This window comes from Anser brachyrhynchus (assembly GCF_964034855.1).
Source record: "Anser brachyrhynchus genome assembly, chromosome: 2".
Classification (NCBI taxonomy): Eukaryota; Metazoa; Chordata; class Aves; order Anseriformes; family Anatidae; genus Anser; species Anser brachyrhynchus.
Window position 1 is genome coordinate 141,626,501 of NC_137695.1, and position 21,989 is coordinate 141,648,489.

The following is a 21,989-nucleotide window of genomic DNA, read 5'->3' on the forward strand; positions in this document are numbered from 1 at the left end:
TTGTATGACCATTTTTAAAAAAGATTTTGTGATATGGATCTTTCTCTCTAAAGCAATGATTCATTCCACTTCATAACACAGCTCATGCTGTGAATGCTGTGTGTCATCCTACCAATTTTTTAAAGTCTTTATTTATTAAATAATGTATATGATGAGTTTTAATTAGAGTTTTGGAAGATACTTTTTGTGACAGTATGATAGTTTTTAACACTTTTCTTTACAGTAATTTAAAAATGGAAATTTTCGTGTTCAGTATTTAATCCTCCGTGTGTTTTCTTTACCATTTACACTGTTTTTCACTTTTCCTTCCATTTCACCCATGCCTGTACTGTGTCCAGGTACTGGCTGGTACAAACTAGAGACCTAGTTTAGCAAGTGTAGTCATAATACATGTAATTACTTGAATGTAAAATTGCCTTACTTTATAAGGACAGTTGTCTTGAATGGAATGTCAGTTAAGTCCATAGATCCCAAACTGTTTTGATTTTTTTTTCCTAATATTTTTTCTAAATTCCTGAGAATGTGCTGGTGTTTGCAAACAATACTAATAGTAACAAAGGGTCAGAAAAAGGCACTATGAGGCAAAGGAATATTGTCATTGAAGGAAATGAAATATTTTGTGAACATGGGTGACAGGATCATCCTTTAATTTCTTGTATTTCAGTACAATTAACAGGTCAAAAATCTCTTAATTGGGAGGAATTTTCCTCTTTTTCTTTTGGATCTCCACTTTGCTTCCATTGACAACTTAACATGTTTTCCATATATGTGAAAAGTTTCATTTCAGCTAAATAGACCATTTTAGTCTGGCTATGGAAAGTCAGTGAAAAATCAAGCTGCATTTGAAGCATCTGTGCGTTTTGTACAGAAATTTCTGAAGAAGTAAACTGATTGTAAGGCTCTGGTCACAGCCTTGCATTTAGAACAGTGGGTGGCTGAGTGCAGATTGCAGAAATATTTGGTCGAGTGCATTGCACTAAGTCATAGAGCGATTGTCTGTTAAATTCAATTTTTAATGCAGACACATCTCGAGGGGCTGCCATTCTCTGCACGGTATCAGTTCTCCTGCTTTCTCCCCTTCTCACACTTTAATATTTTAGGCACTTAGCAAAGTGATTCTTCCTTCGAGGTGTACTGACTTTAGAACATCTGAATTACTTGGTTTTGAATTCTGTCTAAACTCTAAAGCCTTTCTCAGGACCATGTGTGTCAATACCTTAAAAAAAAAAGAGCATGTAAATTCACTTAATTTTCAGAAAGTTTCTGAACGAGATAGACAAAATGCTCTTAAGGGTGACCCCGTAGAGGTCCATGGAGTCTGCAGAGTCCCACAGACTCTGGCAGGCTCCCCTCTAGGGTGCCAGCATGCTTTAACTGGCTTCCCATTGAAGCAACTGTAAGAAGTGAATGCATAAGAAAGAAAGGTAATGAAAACTGACAAGTTGAAAAGAAATTGAGAGTTTAATCTGCAAAGTTGTGCTTGAGGGGACTTCCATCATGATATTCCCATGGAGTAGCAAAAAGAGAAAAAATTAAGAAACTGCAGAGTATGATGAACTTACATAATTTTTTCTTGCACCAGGCGGTATTTATTAATTTCTTTTCTGCCACTTTACAGCACCTCTTTGCCTCTCAAAAAAGAAAATGAAGTATACAAAACCTGGCAATCATAATGAAAGTGTGAAATGCTCACAGATTATTTATAAGCATGCAAGTTATGTAGTTGTTGGAGATTTTCTCCCTTCTGCTCCTGCTTGGTGATGAAGAATGGTATTTTAATAGGCAGATGGTAAAGACAATTACAGTTTGGGGCTCAGCTGGGAGTTACATCAGTTTATTGCAAATTATTAGTTGATAAATGCTTTTGTTTACAAGCAAAGTCTTAAGCAGCTTTGTAATCAGTTTATCAGCTGCAGCCTGAATTTTGACAGCTTGCCTTTGGGTATACAGTCACTTCTTTCGTGGCCATTTAGAAATCATGCTGACCAGGCAGGCAGGCAGAGTGGCAGCTCATATGCACCTGTATGATGCTTGGTAAACTGATATTTCTTATTAAGCCTTATTTGAAAGTATAGAATCCTCTTTAATTGCTAATCCATGTTACTGCATACAGCAAGAGTCTTTACAATTTGCTCATTCATAATCTTTTTTGTTTGTTTGTTTCAATTTTGACCACAAGTAGCTTGGTCTTGCTGTTACCATTACAAGATTTGCTTTCTGCTGTTAATGGTGTCTCTTATTAGCTGAACAAAACCATATACTATGGTTTAAAATGCTTATTTACTCTGGACTTTGTATATAGCTTGGATGGTGGAAACGCATGTGATTGTCACAAGTTTTCAGTCGTTTTTACTTACAGCTTTTACTGTAACAAGCAGAATTATAGTACTCATTTTTAACACAACTGGAGGAAATCTGTGCGGTTTTATTTATTTATTAAAAAAATAAGGTCCTTTTTAAATAGAAGAGACTAAAGGAGGTAGATTCTTATTGCAGCCTCTCTGACATTTACATTTTGGAATGTATTTAACATGGAGATCTACTTTTAATGCCTTTTCATCAGTTGTTTGTTTAGTAAGACATCCACTGATTTGTCACACATCCTTGATCCCAGTGTAGTCAATATAAAATGGTCTAACGGCTTGAGTGGGAGCAAGATTTTTTTTTAAATCAATGAAGTGCTACTTTGCTTCCAACTGAGGTAAACCAGTTCCTGGACCTCAATAAGTGAGCTGAGCGCTGACAAGAGGAAAGAAGGTCCAAGATAATGTGCTATAACTGCAACTGTTTTCTCAGGGTTACAGTACACAGAACTAAATCCTCCATTATAAAAATTGGCTTTTGTTTCTGTATCACCCATGGTCTTGAACTTTTTCTAGAGTGGGGCCGCTGTATTGAATAAGTAACCAGGTGTCATAGCTGGTATTTATTTTTTATTTTGATTTTGCCATTCTATAATAACTTGCCCATTTGTTCTTCTATTTAATGTGTTTATTTCCCTTACAAACACAACCTATCAATCCAGCTCCCTCTATATAATCCTTCCTTCCTCTCAGGTACCTTTGCCATTCACTCTACATTTGCCCAAGGGGAAGAAATGAGCCCGACAGTAGCAGGTCCATTGATAAGATGTAGCGTACTCTGTTTTCTCTGCAAGAAAGAGGTGCCATTAAAATATATCTATTGTCTCATTTAATCACCTCATTTTTTCATACACTCCACTCTCACAAAACAACTCTGAAAAGACAATCCACAGGCTTGATTGCATTTGTAAGGCTACAAAAAGGTCACCTTACAGCTGTTCTGTTAGGGAAGCAGGGACTGTAGGAATGTGTGTATCTGAAGCATGGCTTCACTTTGGTCAGTTGGTTTCAGCAGTCAGTTTTCTCTCTGAAACCTGGTGAATCCACAAAAGCTGGAGGGGCAGTGGGGATCATCTGGGAATGTCTCCTGGGAAGCTCTTTGGAGAGTGCTCGTTCACTGATCCTGTAAAAAGTGAAAGGGTAGATGAGATCCCTTTGGAAAGGGAAAAAAGAAAAAAAAAAAAAGAAAAAAAAGGAGGAAATTGCTAAACTTGTAAAAGAACTCCTTTTAACTTCCTTGTTTGAGTTTATGCTGAATTAAGGAAATATAACAGGTTTAGCATTTGTGGCAGGCTTTAATTTCAACCTCTGAGCAGCAGACTTAACTTCTTGTGATGTGGGAGGATATTACAGTTTTCAGTTTCATTCTGTAAGTATTGCCAGTTGTGCCAAACATTTAATAGTTTTACGCTGTGGACTGTCGTCCACCAGGAACTGATATCACCTAAGACTTTTTAGAGCCATCTAATAGAAAGATATGTATTCACTCTGATTAGCCCAGGATTTGAACGAGGGTCCCAGAAGAGATATATAAGCCTCTTAAATGCATAGAACTTCTAAGGATATGGGTTTAACTGTCTCCCCCTGTGGTAAATAAGCTGTGACAGCTCTATCAGGGGGGAAAATGGCAAATAAAATTACCACATTATTTTCCTGTGAATATTTTCAGAAGACTAATCTATTTTTCGTCTTTACCTAATAGAACTCTGTTGAGTGTTACACACGGACATTTAATTGGAGGAAACAAATAGAAATCCTCAAACTAACAAAAAGCTAGCAGGCAACGGTGGAAAAATAAGAGGTCAAATCTCAGTGTTCGTTATACTCCCGGCTCTTCAGATACAGTGCACTTCATTTGGGGTTCAGCTGATTGCAAGCTTTTTTGCAGTATTAATTAGCTACTGAAATACATTTTGTAATGGTAGCCATAGCCATACTGCAGCAAGGGAAAATCTACCCCTTACAGTGACACAGAGCAGGCCAGGTTAGGGAGTTCACTCCCCTAGGGCACTCTTCTTGTCCCATAGGAAAAGTTCCTTTAATATTTTCCTTTTTATCTCTACTCTGCCAGCTATCTGATAGATTTAACTATAACAGACTAGATCTAAATCTACCTGACAGATTTAACTATATAATGGGTTATTTCAATAAAAACACTGCTACTATCCCATATGACTAAGCCGATGTCAGGCCCAAAGCTCAGGCTGACTTAGGTTCAGGAGTAAGAGGTATATTCTTAAGGAGTACTTTTCTCCTCCATTTCTGGTCAGACATTTTATATGTCAAAATGCAGTGATTTTAAAGCAGCCTTCAATTTGGCAAGCCTTTAAGCTGTGTTCTTCTGTTGTTCTGAAAAATATCACTTTACAGTTCCTTTATTTTGCAGTTTATTCATTGATTTAAAAATGAAGCAGGCTCCGTATTTTATGGTGAACAAAAAGTAATAGCAAAAGTGGTGTCTGAACTGGTTTGTCCACTGTATTAGTTTAATTTTATACAGTATAATAGATTTTACTTTTTTTTTTTTTCCCAGTCAGCATGCTGCTGGCTTATAATATGTAGTGGTTCAGTTAAAATTAAGGGTCAAGTATCTTTTGGCAATCTATTTAATTGGTAAACAAGGAGAAATGGTTGAAGATGCTGGCAAATCATCTCCTTAATCTCAATAGGGCACTAAAATTATTAAGAGTTTGAGAAGTCTGAATTAGTAGGGGTGATTTTTGATACACTTCACAGAGACTTATTTGGAACCCTGGCATTAAAATACATGAATGGCAAAAATGGTGTGCAAAGTATATATTTTGTGTACGCAAGTGAAAAATGTGAATAATTATTTAGCAACTGGAAAGACTGTTCACAAAATGCTTTTGATTTATTGCTGTATATACTACAGATCTATATCACTTATTCTTACATTATTTTATTCAAAAACTTGTATGAACCATGAGTTGGCATGTTGTAGAATCCTAAAAAGGCATTAATCAACCTAAATAAACAAGTACATAGATCTGTGTAGCAACTATGAAGTAGTTAATAAATTTTTAGCAATTTTATTATAGAAAAAAGGTCTAAAAGAGTAGTGCTTAATTATCTGGACTCCTCTGTGCTGGGCTCTCTTTTGATTGTATTAATGAAGCAGCTGGCCCATTGTTTCTCTTTAATTCCTCTATTGTTTTAAGAATATGTCACAGCTCTTTATTCTTTTATCAGGTGCTGTGCAGGAGGATCCACACAATACCTCATATTCCTACTGTATTTGCCAATGCACAAAGAAACCTCCAAAGCATTTTTCAAAGAAGGGGCACACATAATTTATAAGTTCCCTTCCTTGTACCACTCTACTGTCAAAAATTTCAACAGTATTGGATTTGAATTAATTATAATTTTTTTATTAAACAATGTGTCTACATATAGATATATGTACTTTGTTCATGTCAAAAATGAGATCTACCCAGTTACTCGTGCCGCACTGAAATGGCATTCATTATGCTGGGTACTCACAACCCTATGGGTGAGAAGTGAGAGGAACCCAAATATGAAGATCCCATCCTATTGTGGTGTGCAAATTCTCCTTAAATGCTTAGCCTGGGCAACAAAGGAGGGAATATAAATAAACTCCAACCCCCATTGCCATTACTAAAAAGCATCATTTTTTAGAAATTGAAATATTTCATTGGGAGAGGAAAGTTTAATTCAGTTGACGATGCCTGGAAGTCACTAAGAGTAACACAGTCTGTTGTTTAAATAAATTCCGATAGTCTTTTGACCCTTCTTGCAAAAAGATGTGTATACAGGAAATGGGCTATTATGTTGTCGCAGCAACACAATCAAATCTAGTAAGCACAAATTTTACTATACCAAAGTAGTACTTCCGAATTAACTGGCACTGAAAATTGTTTTCAGTTTAAATAACCATTGGTTTCCTAAACCTCTGTGAAAGATGTATGCTATTTCTGGGCCTAAAAACAAACAAACAAACAAACAGAAAACCTTAATGGTTCAGCAACAAAAACTGACATACCTGAGACTGAAAAACTGGGATTGCATTTGAATATAGGTTTATGTCAACATTATTCTTCTTAATCTGTGAAAAAGTACCTGCACTTCCTTCCATGAAACAGCTGTACTCAATGAAAACGTTGCTTTTAGTAACTTGCAAAGTCACCTTTCCCAAAAACAGCAGTATGAATCAAGAGGCTTTATGGTTCCATTCATTTTGAAGATAATTCAGATGATTCCTCCCTATGGAGTTAATGGGGGAGTCTGTCCTAAAATTTTTTGTTGTTTTTTTTTTTTTTGGACTGTGACCCATAGACACCAAATGTGCCAAATGATTACTCCTTTAGATCTACAAAAAGCAACTGAAAAAAAAAAAAAAAGCCCACTGGCAGAAGGCTGACTGTGCTGGGGTCTGTGTCTTCACTGGAAGTGTTGTAGGGCTCTGAGAATCAAAAAAAGTGAAGCTTTAGTTTAATCTTCAGAGTAAATTGCTGATTCCAGGTTGCTTTAAGAAAAAAAAATCCCCAATGAAGGAGGAAAAACGAAGGTCTGTGTAGAAAATTAAATAAATAAACAACCAAAAAAATTTCTATTGTATGTTAGATGTTTGTCCTACATAAAGTTTAGTATTAGTATGTGCATCTCTCACCACAGTACTCCTTATTCTGAATATACAAGATAGAGTATTACTGCATCTAAGTATGATTTAATTGGTTCGATTTACTATATATTTTTTATACTGTATGGTTCCATATCTTGATGAGCCCAGATGTAGTTGCGTTTCTGGTTTACAGCATCCCATTGCTTGCATTTTATTATTTTTACAAAGCAAATGTCTGTCAATCATAGAGATAAATTAGAAAAAATTGTGCAAACATGACGCATCGCCAAGATTTTTCCAGCATGCTATGTAATTATTAACCTGATTTTTGCCATTGAAAGAAGCCATGAATTACAGATAGCATGGATGAAGTTAAATGCTTTTATATTAGATACATTTTGCTTATACAGTATTCTATAGGTATGGCCATACAATATAATTGAAGCTTTGTCAGCTCTGTAGCCTAGCAACAGATAATACTGTTAGGTTACTGAATTGCTCCTGGTTGACAAGTAGGGAGTATTTTTGTGTTTATCGTGTTTGCTAATGATGGGATCCTTTCCAAAAGGCTTGTCTTAATCTTAATTAGAGTTTATCAGCAGAGGTCTGTATGACATTGTGCAGACACTGATTTCATAAATAATAAAAAGTGCAAGTGAAAAATTTGGCAGGAGAAGAAGATATTTAAGACCACTGATTCTTGTAAGAGCAGCATGAATTTCCAAAATGTAATCAAGTTTGAACTGTGACTCTATTCTTTATTATCGAAACTTGCAGTACACTCCAGTGCAGTTTTGACAGCAATTATGAGTATGATTTATAAGCTTCCTGTTAGGAACCAGATCTGTTTGCACAAGAATCTTGATCATAAACATTACAAAGAACAGTAAGTCCACAGTTTTTCAGGGACATCAGGACCTTACTTTTGCCTTTGCATAGAAAGTGTTTTTTGTTGTTGTTGTTTTGTTTGTTTAATTTGTTTAAGGGTGTTTTTATTGTTTTTTACTGTTTTTTTTTTTTTCAAGTAGCAAAAATGTTTGCTGTGAAAGATGCAGACAAAGAATCTTGAAATAACCTTTCTGTTTGGTGGAAACTCTGGGGGTATCAGTTAGCTGCTTCAGTGCCTGATGTCATTTGATAAAGAACTTATGCCAATGCAATTGGAATGTAATTTTTTGCTCTAGCTTGCACAATATGATATTTTTTAACTTTCCCAACTTTATGTGATTAAATAAGCATTTCTAATTCCTTGCAATGTGAGCTAGCAAAAGAGTTGAAATAAATTCATAAACTGTTTATGGACATTTTTATTTTATTCTGCTGCTGACATGTATGTGTTATAAAGCAGGTGCATTTCTTGTTAACCATAGACATAAAACAATATTGCAGGCTCAAGAAATTTTTATTTCAATTCCACAATCAGAACTAGACTATAGAAATAGTATAGAAAATAGTTTTCCAGTGTCACAAAGCTTTCTAATATTTCAAAAACTTCCCTTCTGCTCTGGAATCTGAAATAAGACTTATGTAAAACCAGTAAGACACTCTTCACTATAAATAGATGACGAGCATACTCATTAGGGGCAAGAAGAGGGCCATGTCATCAGTCTGCTATTGCCTTGCCTTCTAACCAAGTAGTATAACCGCCATTTCATTTCTGAGGCCCTGTCACTCTTCCTTATTAGAGCTTATCTGGAGGTTCCCTTCTTTTGATGACTGAGTCTGTCCTAGGACAGAGCAACTTTGCCTGGTAATGCTTTGTCAGAACTATTTCACCTCCGTAAGTTTTTCTGACAAAAGAACAAGTGGTTAAAATTTTTTAAGCCAGCTTAGCTATAATGTCATCTCATACAAATGACAGGCTTTTATATTTCCTTATGGAATCTTCATGTCCTACAAATATTTCAAGCAAACATCTTCGTATCTCCTTCTCCACTGCCACCTGTACTTAGCAAAGACTATTTATAGACATCCTTATTATCCTTTTAAAATCCCTCATTAACACCACCCTTTGTTTATGAGAAGATGTTGTGCTCTTGAGATATCACTGTGTATGTATGTGCCTGTTGTGTTTTAGCTTGTAGAAATGTTTGTGGGAAGCAAAAACTTCTTTCCTGTTTTGCAACCACCACCTGTAAGAAAGCTATAATCCCTAGCAAGGGTTTCTAGACACCATAATTCATATGATAATCATAACTGGAACTTCATATTAAATTTAGAAGCCTCTGTTAGGATCTCTGCACTCCATTTTCCTGGCTATGCAATAGAAAGCTCAAGAAGACTTCCAACATGCACATGATGTGCATGAAGACCACGATATTTGTATGTGCTTTATTAAGGGGAATGAAGTCATTTCTGTCTTCCAAAACCGCAGGTATTGCCTTACACCAAGCATAGAAGGGGACAAGAGAAGACTGTGCTGTGTCCTGTCCCTCTGGATGAAAATTGCTGTAGAGGCAATACCCTTTATTTCCAACAGCTGGAAGCATGCATCATTTGGGAGTTCATCTAAGGATTTAACTAACAAGATATCACAGACTCTTGAAAGCATAGACATATATGCCATGATCACTTAAACGCCTCATTTTCTCTAGAGTAGAAAATGTGAAAATCACTCTGTAATTCGTGGATCTGAATTATGCTGGGCTGAAGGTTTGTATTCAAATGCAGGAGTGAATTAAAATTCTGTAGTTCTGGTTTGCTTTAATAAGCCAAGCTAGAAATTGCTTTGCTCCCAAGGCTGTTGCACATCCCATTCAGCTGTGCCTGCAATAGGTGTGACAGCCTCCAGGAGCTGGGTGGAGCAGGCAGCCAAGGTCACTGCCCGCCTCAGCTGTCCTAGCGTAATCTGCTGCTGGACATGAGTCAACACCCTAAGGAGCTCTAACACGAGGAGACTGAGTCAGCCTTTTAGTCTGATTACAGCTGGAGACCCAGTAATCAACTTCACTTGCCTTTTTTTTTTTCTTTTTTCTCCCCCAAGGGTACAGCATGTCAAGATGTTTGCTGGGATAAAGTCTCAGTTGGTTCTTCTGCATTGACTCATTTTTATTTTATTAAGGAATTCAGTGAATAATGCAGCGTAGGAAGAGCTTTTAATCTACATTAGATAGACTCAAACACGTTGATTATTACTTCTTCCATATGTAAATAAAATAGAAGGGCATATTAATAATAGAAATCATATTTCCTCCCAGAAAATAAAATGTGTGTTGTTTCCAGTGAGAGTACCCAGTTTCAGGTTCTGAAATTGCAGTGTGTATCGTGTATTTTATCTATGAGACTAATTAATTATGCTTTAGGAATTTAGCCTGGTTCTCCCTTGAACAGATTTTGTACTTGTCTAACTCCAAAGGCTTCTGTATATTTACTCTTGACTTACATGAGACAATAAGTCCAACTGTGCTCTTCAAATGTTTGATTTCCTGCTTGGTCATTAGAATTCTGCATTTGTAGACATTTATCTTCACATTTCATCTTCTTATTCTGTAGAGGAAATTACTCAGATTTGCACCGTTTAATGCTGTAATTTTTGGATGGTTGTAAACAGCATGCTTTGGGCCCATTACAGTAAATTTCATATAAACTTTGGAGCCACCTTCAACTGCTGTATTACCAACGGGTGAATACAAAGACTTTTTTTGCTTTGAAACTTTTACACCACTTTGAGGTCTGGAAGCTTAGCTTTATTTTTCCACTGAAACACATTGTCACTGATGCTGTTTTGTTTGCTCATCTTTGAAAGCTAATAGACTGGTTTAATTAATTGTCCAAGATTTCTCTAAAACAATGTCCTAATTCTTCCATTTAGCTGTGGCATATCATACACTGTTGTTATCTCCTCTACCAGATTTTTGCAACAAGTTGTTTTAAAACTATAATCTCTTTGAGGGGAAAAAAATGAAGTGCAGTTGAAAAGGCAGTTATGCCGAAAGATAAACACAGCAATATTACTTATCAAAACGAGTACAGTTTTTGCTTGCCTAATGAATACAACATATAGCTTTTTCTATATATACAAAACCTGAGGAAAAAAAAGCTTTATAACATATAAAGTATGCAACATTATTTCAGGCATAACTGTATTGGATATGTATCTAGGCCTGAGAGTGTAGATAACACAATATAAGTGCTTTGCCTGTCTAAACATGTTAAATAAATGAGCATTCACTATCGCATTCAAATACATTAGTAGATGTACTCGCATAGTTAATTTTCTTTTTAATGCACTACACGTGACATTTGCAGCACAGAGCTATAGTGTATCTTACTGTTTGATGAAAGTTCTTCCACCTCCCCCCACCTTTTAAACAAACCTTTATTTGAATAAGCCTTTATGAAACAGATCTTTGGCATATCTTCTTTTCAGGAAGTTCAGTCAGTGTAAGCAGAGATAAAGCAGTCATGTTACGAAGAATATTACATAAGGGAAGATTTTTTAGAGAAAGATGGTGGCAAACATAAGGGAGGGGAAAAATGTCCTTAAGAGGAAATCTGATGTCTTTTTTTTTTTTTTTCCCAGCTGTTTGGTTTTATCATGCTGTGATTTGGTATTCAAAATAAAACAGAGAGTTACAAAAAATACAGAGGAAGTTTAGTGGAAATATTTTCACCTTGATTTTTATAATGCTGACCTTTTAGGGTAGAAAATTAAAAAGTAAATGCATATTAGTCCTGCAAATAATTAGGAAAAATATCCCCAATTTGTTTTTCATATACATTGACAATTCTTATGTTTATAGAAGGAAGATGGTAGACATGAAATTTATTTGCATCTTCCCCTTGAACAAGTCTTCAAAATTAAAAGAGAGTGTAAAGACATGGTACTGATGTTGAAGTTCTGGAATATGATATCGTCAATTAAATCTTTCTCTTTTTATGTTTCCTATAGGAGGGCAGCTTTGGTGTACCACCACCAAGGCCATCTCAGAGGGTGAAGAGCTAATTGCCTTTGTTGTGGATTTTGACTCAAGGCTGCAAGCTGCTAGTCAGATGACTCTTACAGAAGGGATGTATCCTGCACGCCTGCTGGACTCAATACAATTGCTCCCTCAACAAGCTGCAATGGCATCTATTTTGCCTACAGCTATTGTGAACAGTAAGTGGTGAATGCTATTCTCTGGCTTTGTTTTAAAACAGCAGTATTCTAAAGAACATATGAAGATCTAACAGTGAACTCAAGACCACAGAAATTGCATGGCCTAAAACACACAGCTCAAAGCCTGGGTTGGTTTCCCCATCATCTCACATGAACTCACAGACAAGAGGAGGAAGAAAAATGCTCTGGCAGCTGAGCTCACCCAGAGCATCAGACCTGCCCTCGTGTGGCAGTTCTGTCATCTGCTCACAGAGGTGATAGAATCAGAAACTGTTAAAAAAAGCAGATGAGATAGGCCTGCTAAGTCAGAAAGTCCAGCCTTTGCTGCTCAAGTCAGCTTGTTGCTTATAGTTGCAGCTTCTGGCAATAATTCACAATAGTCAATGGAAAGATAGAACACATCTCTTCAGTGGCTGTTTCAAAATGCAGCAGTGATCATTACTTATAGCATCCCTGATTTATTGTAGTATTTACTGTTCAGTGTTGCTATCCAAGAATGTTTTTAAGTCCTCTAGACATCAATAGACCCTATCATGAACAAAATATACTATCTAATTAAGTGTTGTCCTTAGAGAGGAGGGACATTAGCACATTAGTGAATTACTGAGCTGGGACAGTTCAACTTGAATGTTTTTCTAATTAGATTTCATTTCTTCAACTTTTTTTTGTGTTACTGTTTTTTACCTTTATACAGCCTTAAGTTTCTCGCCCTTCTCACCAAGTACTTTTCAAATGTTAAATCTTACCATAGTCCTCACCACTTATAATTTAGGCCTACTGCACATAGCTCTTTCAGGGTTGTTTTTCTTTTCTTTTTTCTTTTTTCTTTTTTTTTTTCTGTAAGACTGACCATTCAGACCTTGCATCATAACACCTCCCCATGCTTCCTTTGGTTTGTAAGTAGTGTGATTAGATACAGTGAACCACTGAAGACAGTATGTCATGTGTGAACGCACCTAAATCGCATGGATGCATGATCTGCCACTCAGGTTCACACGGAATAATACTGTCTTGAACAGTCACACCTTCAAGCTTTTCACAGATTCACAGATTTCTCTAGGTTGGAAGAGACCTCAAGATCATCGAGTCCAACCTCCGACCTAACACTAAGTACTCCACTAAACCATATCCCTAAGCTCTACATCTAAACGTCTTTTAAAGACCTCCAGGGATGGTGACTCCACCACCTCCCTGGGCAGCCCGTTCCAATGCTTAATAACCCTTTCGGTAAAGAAGTACTTCCTAACATCCAACCTAAAACTCCCCTGTCGCAACTTTAGCCCATTCCCCCTCGTCCTGTCACCAGGCACGTGGGAGAATAGACCAACCCCCACCTCTCTACAGCCTCCTTTCAGGTAACTGTAGAGAGCGATGAGGTCGCCCCTGAGCCTCCTCTTCTCCAGGCTGAACAAGCCCAGCTCCCTCAGCCGCTCCTCGTAAGACTTGTTCTCCAGACCCCTCACAAGCTTGGTCGCCCTTCTCTGGACTCGCTCGAGCACGTCCATGTCCTTCCTGTAGCGAGGGGCCCAAAACTGAACACAGTACTCGAGGTGCGGCCTCACCAGAGCCGAGTACAGGGGCACAATCACTTCCCTCGACCTGCTGGCCACACTGCTTCTTATACAGGCCAGGATGCCGTTGGCCTTCTTGGCCACCTGAGCACACTGCTGGCTCATATTCAGCCGACTATCCACCAATACTCCCAGGTCCTTCTCGGCCAGGCAGCTTTCCAGCCACTCATCCCCCAGCCTGTAGCTCTGCTTGGGGTTGTTGCAGCCCAGGTGCAGGACCCGGCACTTGGCCTTGTTGAACTTCATGCAGTTGACCTCAGCCCATCGCTCCAGCCTATCCAGATCCTCCTGCAGAGCCTTCCTGCCCTCGAGCAGATCGACACACGCACTTAGCTTGGTGTCATCTGCAAACTTACTGAGGGTGCACTGGACGCCCTCATCCAGATCATCAATAAAGATATTAAAGAGGACCGGCCCCAGTACCGAGCCCTGGGGGACTCCACTAGTGACCGGCCTCCAACCAGATTTGACTCCATTCACCACAACTCTCTGGGCCCGGCCATCCAGCCAGTTTCTAACCCAGCGAAGCGTACGCCAGTCCAAGCCCCGAGCAGCCAGTTTCTTGAGGAGAATGTTGTGGGGAACGGTGTCAAAAGCCTTACTGAGGTCAAGGTAGACCACGTCCACAGCCTTTCCCTCATCCACCAAGCGCGTCACTTGGTCGTAGAAGGAGATCAGGTTCGTCAAGCAGGACCTGCCTTTCATAAACCCATGCTGACTGGGCCTGATCGCCTGCTTGCCCTGCAAGTGCCGCGTGATGACCCTCAAGATAATCTGCTCCATGAGCTTCCCCGGCACTGAGGTCAAACTGACAGGCCTATAGTTCCCCGGGTCTGCCCTGTGGCCCTTCTTATAGATAGGCATCACATTGGCTAGCCGCCAGTCAACCGGGACCTCCCCCGATAGCCAGGACTGCCGATAAATGATGGAAAGCGGCTCAGCCAGCTCCTCCGCCAGTTCTCTCAGTACCCTTGGGTGGATCCCATCCGGCCCCATCGACTTGCGCACATCCAAGCTCCGTAGCAGGTCGCCAACCATTTCCTCATGGATAGCGAAGGCCACATCCAGCTCCCCATCCCCTTCCACCAGCTCAGGGCACTGGGTGTCCGGAGAACAACCGGTATTGCCGCTAAAGACTGAGGCAAAGGCGGCATTAAGCACCTCAGCCTTTTCCTCATCCTTAGTAACTAGGTTTCCCCTCGCATCCAGTAAAGGATGGAGATTCTCCCTAGTCCTCCGTTTCGCGTTGATGTATTTGTAAAAGGATTTTTTGTTGTCTTTAACGGCAGTAGCCAGATTGAGCTCCAGATGAGCTTTGGCCTTTCTAATTTTCTCCCTGCACAGCCTCGCTACATCCTTGTAGTCCTCCTCAGTGGCCCGCCCTTTTTTCCAAAGATTATAAACCCTCTTTTTTCTGCTAAGCTCCAGCCGCAACTCTCTGTTGAGCCAGGCCGGTCTTCTTCCACGCCGGCTCATCTTTGGGCACGTGGGGACGGACCGCTCCTGTGCCATCACGATTTCCTTCTTGAGGAGCGCCCAGCCTTCCTGGACTCCTCTGCCCTTCAGAACCGCCTCCCAAAAGGACAGGACTAATTAAAATATCTGTGGTAACACCTTTCATTCAGTCCTTTTTTTTTTCTTTTTTTTTTTTTTTTGTCATTGCTGATTTTCTGGGTAAACAACAGTAATAGCTATACATTTATTGTTAGCCTGTTTTAAAAGATAAACCTTAAAATGTCCAAGTCATCTGAGTCCTTCCTCTCAGAGAGTTGACAGCAATCTCAAGCACTTTAGATAATGACATGCATTTTTACCCTAGCACTGGGGCTGCTGTGAGGTGATATCTCTGTTGACAGAACCAACAATTAACATCATACAGGATCTTTCCAAAAGGTGGTGCTGGAAGCCCCTTAAATGGACCAGCAAATTACCACAGTTAAGGCAGACCATCCTTCATAGCCAACAGCTGCAAGGAAGCCACCAGGGAAGGAGTTACCTAGTGTAAAGGACAAAAACTTTTTTCAGCTGAAGATACATTTTGGTGCAAAACCATGCAAGGCCAACTCTGGGCTTTGGCAAAGTAGCCAGATTCCTACAGCACCAAATTGCTGGAAGCACCTTTGTTGCTTTCATGCCTTTTGTAGAGCAAGCTGCACTGATCATTGCTAATTCTGCTGCCAAGAGGAATCTAAGTTTGTGGTGTATCTGCTCTTACTCTACAGGCTCAGCAGCAGCTCATAGTAACCTCAGTAGTCTTAACTCCCAAAGGCTGCTAAAGCAGCAAGTCTCACTGTCCAGAACTTTCTATTTTTGCCTCTGACCAGACTGGGAAGTCTCCGCCTTTCATTACTGAGTTGAGGAAATTCAGTTTTTTCAGTAAAGTCTCGAGTCAAATGTCAGTCCAATAATATGTTGAATGCACGTTCGGTTCTGTAATGAGACATCTTATTTTCAGATCTCTAAAACAATTGCAATTTCTAGAAAAAGTAAATGTTGTAGGGTTGTTTTTTATAATGTTTCCTATTCAAAAATCAAAATTAGAATATTACCTTTGGCTTATTCAGCTTGAACTTCGATATTTTGTTTTCTGAAGTAATCTACTGAAATATTTTGAAACTATCTTGAAACAAATTGAAATATTTTAAACATTAACTCAGAGTGACTTTAACTATTTTGCATTGCTTTAGGGGAGTAATAGTTTCAGGTCATATTCCTATACAATATTCTCTGTGGAATTCCATCCTCCCACCATGTGAAAATCTTCAGATATATTTTTTCTGCATGGCACGTACGGAGAGTCACATATTCATTGTGCATAACCAGAGATACAGTCTGTCCAGGCTATCTAGCCCATAGGAAATAAAGGTGGTTGGAGTCAAATTCATTGAGATAATCAGAAAGTTCAGTTCTGTGATGGAATGTTGTCAAATGAATTCAAATGGGACATGCTTACCCACAATCAAAATTTCCTATTACTGACTTTTGGACTTTCTGTTCTAAGAAAGCCTCAGTGGTTCAACTTTTTGAAATGATTTGAAGCCAAAAACAAATGCTGAAATGTCAGGTTTCACATGATATGGACATTTCAAATGCTATAAGCCATAAAAGTAAAGTCTTAATACTGGTATATTGAATACTAACTGCTCCATTAAATGTTTGTGTCTTAAAGTCATGCACAATTATTCAGCGGTGAAGGAAAAATAAACACTGGTAGTAGTGAAGATATTTTATATAAATTCATGAGCAGAGAAGTAGACAAGCATTAGCATGCAATCAGTGAAGCAAACTGTAAATTTTGTCTGCATTTGCAGAGATTTAACAAATAAAAGATTCATCCATTTTAGTGGGCTGTTGCCTTAAACTTTGCCCTTTTTTTGTTCTGCAGTCAGTGGGAGTTTTGGTGTTGACCAAGATCAACATTTTAATGTTGTATTTTAACATTGACTACAATTGCCTGATTCCTGATCTGCACTCAGCTGGCACAGTGTGACTGCACTCATACTTTTATCCTCTCTGAGTCTCAAAAACAAGAGAGAAGCATCCAAACCAATTACAGGGAATGATACATGGCCTATGGTAACTCCCAAACTGTATCCAGAAGTGGGGCAAATGTTAACTCACTTAAGCCAAAAGTGTGGAAGGGACCATCCCCATGTTTTAACAATATAAAAAAGAAGTTCCAGTGCTCCAGTCTAGACCCTGTCACTGTTTTAGTTTACTAGTATATATGTACCCTAAAGGGCTAGGATTTCATCCGTGTTCTTACTGATAGGATAACAAGTTCAGCTTTCAGAAAGATCAAACAGGTCTTTTATCCTTCTGAGACAGATACAGAAAATGCACTGTGTAAGGTATCCTTCTGACAGGATATTAACAACCATATACCTGTCTGCTTTGTGTAAATATACAGTGTTCATTATTACTCTTCATGTGAGTAAAGTATGTAGCCTCCAGTACATGCTCAACATATCTACTCCCTCTGCTGCTGGGAAGCACTCTGTGCAACCTCTCCATTGTCTTCCCCTCAGAGAGGATGCTGACGCTTCAGGATAAAAGACAACGAGAAATTCCATTATTCTTAGCAAATATCCCTTTTGAATTGTGAAAAGTGGAACAGTAACAATTTATCAACAATACGAGGACAAAGTACACTGGAAATTTTAACTTCTAGTATTGATAACAAGAACCCAGGAAATAAACACGCTGCTTAGTATACTACATTCAATGCTACATGATCTAAAAGAAACATAATCTAGTTTGGCCTCCAGGATATCAGAGCAACAGGATTTTACAGTGATAACTGCATAAGCATTCATTCTTCAGAATGATCTGCAATTAGCACTCAAAAATTGCAAAAGACCTGTGCATGCGCACAAAAAAGAGCATGACTGAAAGGCGTCTCCTATTGTGTGATGATGTGTTGGAAATACAGCTTAGTTTTTGAATTGGCACTGCATACTCACATCAAACAATTAACTTTATTTCATTTTTAAATATTTACATGCCAAAAACTTCCAGCTATTTTCATATTAACTATTTTTAAAAATTCATTTTAAAAGAAACTGCTGTCTCCCATGTCCAGCAAGTGACATTTTAATAAACCTGTGGCTCTGTTTTCAGTATTTTATTAAATAAGCAGGTTTTTAATGGGGAAGGGAATTAATCCTGCTGTGTTAATTGGTTGGCACTGAATGCACCGTGGCTAACCTGCACCTGGTTATATTTGCTTGTAGAGGACATATTCCCTTGCAAATCCTGTGGCATTTGGTATCGAAGCGAGCGGAATCTGCAGGCCCACCTCATGTACTACTGCAGTGGGAGGCAAAGAGAGGGGCCTCAGCTGTCAGAGGAGAATGAAGACAGTGCTCAACAGATATCCAGTGTCTGCCCCTTTCCGCAGTGCACCAAAAGTTTTTCTAACGCAAGAGCTCTGGAAATGCACCTGAATTCTCACAGTGGTAAGTGCCATATATTTTCCTGCATCCCCTCTAGATTTACCTGTTTGAAGAATTATTCACTATAAACATTCAGTGGAACAGTGTGTCTCCACCTTTATTCTACACCAAGCATCTCTCTCGTAACCAGAGACATTTCTCTAATCAACTAAACCTCATTTAAATGCAGTCTGTCTCTTAATGGGTCTATGTATGCATACAGGCAGCATTTCTTTACCAGTGAAGGTAAAGTTCAGGAATTCAAACGCAATTAGAATTCTGCTTCTTAGTTTCTCAGAGATTTATGTACTTTCTAAGAGACTACTTCAGGATTCCTTTCATCAAATGTGAGTCTCATAAAATGCCACATATACGTATCCTCTTTTGACGTTCAGTGGAGAGAGACGTACCACCAGAGACCTATTCCTTCTGAAACAACAGCTTGGGGTCCTGAAGTAGGCTTCTGATTTAGAGGCAGGGGGCTTTCAGGAGCGGGGTTAAGAACTCTTAGTGTGTTTTTCCAGGGCACGTGTTTCATAAAAACTTATTTTCTTGTTTCATAAAAATATTATTTTCCTCCTTATAAATATAGAATTGGGATAGTGTTTTCTTTGTCCATGTTGTTAAAATGATAATACTGGATTTATGGAAAGTGGGATTACAAAATTCCTGAGATTAAAAATCCAAAACTCAGCAGGAATCTTATCTCCCTCCCTGAAGGTCTTCTGAGTGTGCTGTTTGAATTTGTTTTGAATTAGGTCTGGGATTGCAGGTTTTGAATTTGCAGAACATTCTGCATTAGAGTTTCCATTAGCACTCAAAATCTGCAAATAAGACTGCAGTGTCAGGTGTGGGTATGTTGGTTGTCTCGCATACAGAGGTGTGTCTGGACAGAGACAAGGGCCCCACAGGGGCCCTGATTTTCCTGTTAAATGGCTGAAGTGTAAAGGATGATAATTTGTACTTTACTGACAGAAGAAAGCCTGGTTTGACTTTGGTAGTAAAACTCATAGGGAAGAGGAAGTCTGCTCTGTGGACTTAGTGAAGTGAAAAACGTTTTCTTGGGCAGCAATTACAATCCTAGGAAGCATCATGTTGCCTTTTTTCTTTTTTTTTCCCCTCTGCCCATCTGTGGAGATGTGACAAAGTTTCTTCTGATGCTTTTCAAATTATATTTTCCTTATTTGAAAAGAAAAGAAATACACTGTGGAAGCTGCCTTAACCAGGATGTTGGAAGACATTTTAAAGTACACAAAAGTTAGACAAGTTTCTATACCACCTCAACTCTGTCCCAGTATATATACTTTATTATCTAATCAGAAAGGTTTAGTGCAGGAGACAAAAAAAGATCTTCAGGCATTGCTAATCAGTGCATTATCTCATAGAAGTCACGGTCTCAGATCATATGTTTTGGCTTTTTCTTCAGAGTTGGGTACCTCACAGAATAGGACAAGAAGAGTGGGAAACTTCCTAATGGAGACAGCACAGATAACACTTAGCCATTCATTTAGAGGTCAGATATTTTTGTGCTTCAATATCTTGACTTTGAATAACAGGCTATTGCCATTTTCTGTCTCTCTTGCCTAGCAAAGATTTCAGTGTTCAGTGAATAGTGGAACAGCTTCAATAAGAGTAAGCAAATGCAGCTAAGAAGGTCTTAGTCTAGTAATTAAAACCAGCTAGTCTTGGAAGACAACAACTTCATTTCTTTCTGACATTGTAGCCATTGTCTGAGACAGTTGCATCGACTCTTTGCATTTGGTGTCATATCATTGACTTAGGTGTAGAGAGGGTTTGCAGCTATGAGCTATGAGTGACTGCTTCTTCTTGCAACCTAGAGATAAGCGTCTGTGTTTCTTGAAAGGCATAGGTTCTTCTGGCTGAACTTCCAGTAAGAATGTTTTGGTATTTATTAGATCAGAGACTGAAACTCGAGCCGTCTCCTCTGTTTTAGTCACAAAGTAGTCAGTTCCATCAGTGTCTCTCTCTTTAAGATCCTGCCAGTCTTTAATTCTTCTGTGCAGATTATCACAAGTTATACTGCTGCTTCTGCAGTAAGAATGAGACATTCCTCTTCCAAATACCCTGTAACCTAACGCTGGGTTTGCTTCAGCTTCTGTGGAGGAGCCCACTGGGGGCTGTAGCAGACCTATGCCACTGGAGCATTGGGCCCCAACTGAAACAGAAATTCTATAGAGATTTTTCACTATGACTGCACTATGTAATGTGGAAGCATATGAAACACCATCTCACGGCAGTGGAGGAGCGAAAGCTTCTTGTGTCCTCCTGGCAAAAAAGTGCCTGACAGGGAACAAGCAGTAATTAAAGTTCTGTTTGTCTCCTCTGCTCAGTTTTGTCGTCTGAGGCCTGGAGTAGTTCAAATTCTAAATGTATCTCACAAATGTGAGAATTAGTGATGCTCAAAGTGAAGTGAGGACCTCCAGATCAACAGAATGGATTCACAAAGGTTGATACACAATATTCTTACAGCTTTATATCGTTCCACTACCACAAATGTAGTTTATCTGACCAAGGCATATGCGTGTGTGTATGCGGAACCAATATCCATGTTTCATTTAGATTTCCAATACAATCCCTACCAATTATTTTTCAGCTTTTATTGTCTACAAGTATTCAGAATCTGTGTTGTTTCTGTGTTGTTGCAAGACAGAAATTTGGTCTTATCTCCTTTTAAGCATTTCTACTTTCAAAATATTGTGAAATATTTTTGTGTTTCAGCAATGATTAAAAGACGGCTTTGAATGTATTGTTCTTGATAGGGAAAGCTGTTGTTGTATTACAGCAGTAACTACCTACAGCCATTATATGTGGGAGATAAAATATTTGTGAAACCATGTCTTATTTCTCATCCTACCTTCACAGTTAATACAACTCATGAGTCCTTTCTGATGAGGATAGTTCTGTATATTGTTCCCACACTACAGCCAACTTGTGGAAGCAAAAAGTTAATCATCAGTAATGCACAAAGTGCTACTTCTACTCTTTCAGGCACTCTAAGTTTGAGGGCTGTACTTTAAAGAAACCACATAATAATCTTGCATTTTTTGATCTTGATGTGCTTTCTGTGCATTCAAAATATCTAGTGATTGTGTGTGGAGAACATTATATGTCTCCTCAGTTAAAACTGTAATTTTTAAGGCCTTTCCATTTAGAATAAGTCCGGTCTATTTTTATCCTTTCCCTTGTTCTTTCATTCCCTTCATCTCTGCTGAGTGCACGTAGATATTAAGGCTCTCCACAGCAGAGCGGAAGTCTGGGAATCTCCTCTAGCAATTTGAGGAAAGAAATTCTGAACCAATTCAAGTATTTTCTGAGTGACTAATACATATGCAAGATTCCCATCAGGAGAAAATTAGTTGTTCTTACTGTGTTTGTGCCTTCTGTGCAACTGATTTTCCTGTA

The 21,989-nt window shown here is 38.7% G+C and overlaps 1 protein-coding gene across 5 annotated transcripts in view; it reads left to right on the top strand.

Annotated features, from left to right (window-relative positions):
- Positions 1-21,989, top strand: part of ZFPM2 (zinc finger protein, FOG family member 2) — a 315,579-nt gene that overhangs the window by 290,054 nt on the left and 3,536 nt on the right. For all 5 annotated transcript variants that reach the window (XM_080579452.1, XM_080579451.1, XM_080579453.1 and 2 more), the window contains 2 exons: positions 11,855-12,061; positions 18,366-18,590. In XM_080579452.1, coding sequence (XP_080435578.1) covers positions 11,855-12,061; positions 18,366-18,590 — 432 coding nt within the window. The remainder of the gene's footprint in view (positions 1-11,854; positions 12,062-18,365; positions 18,591-21,989) is intronic.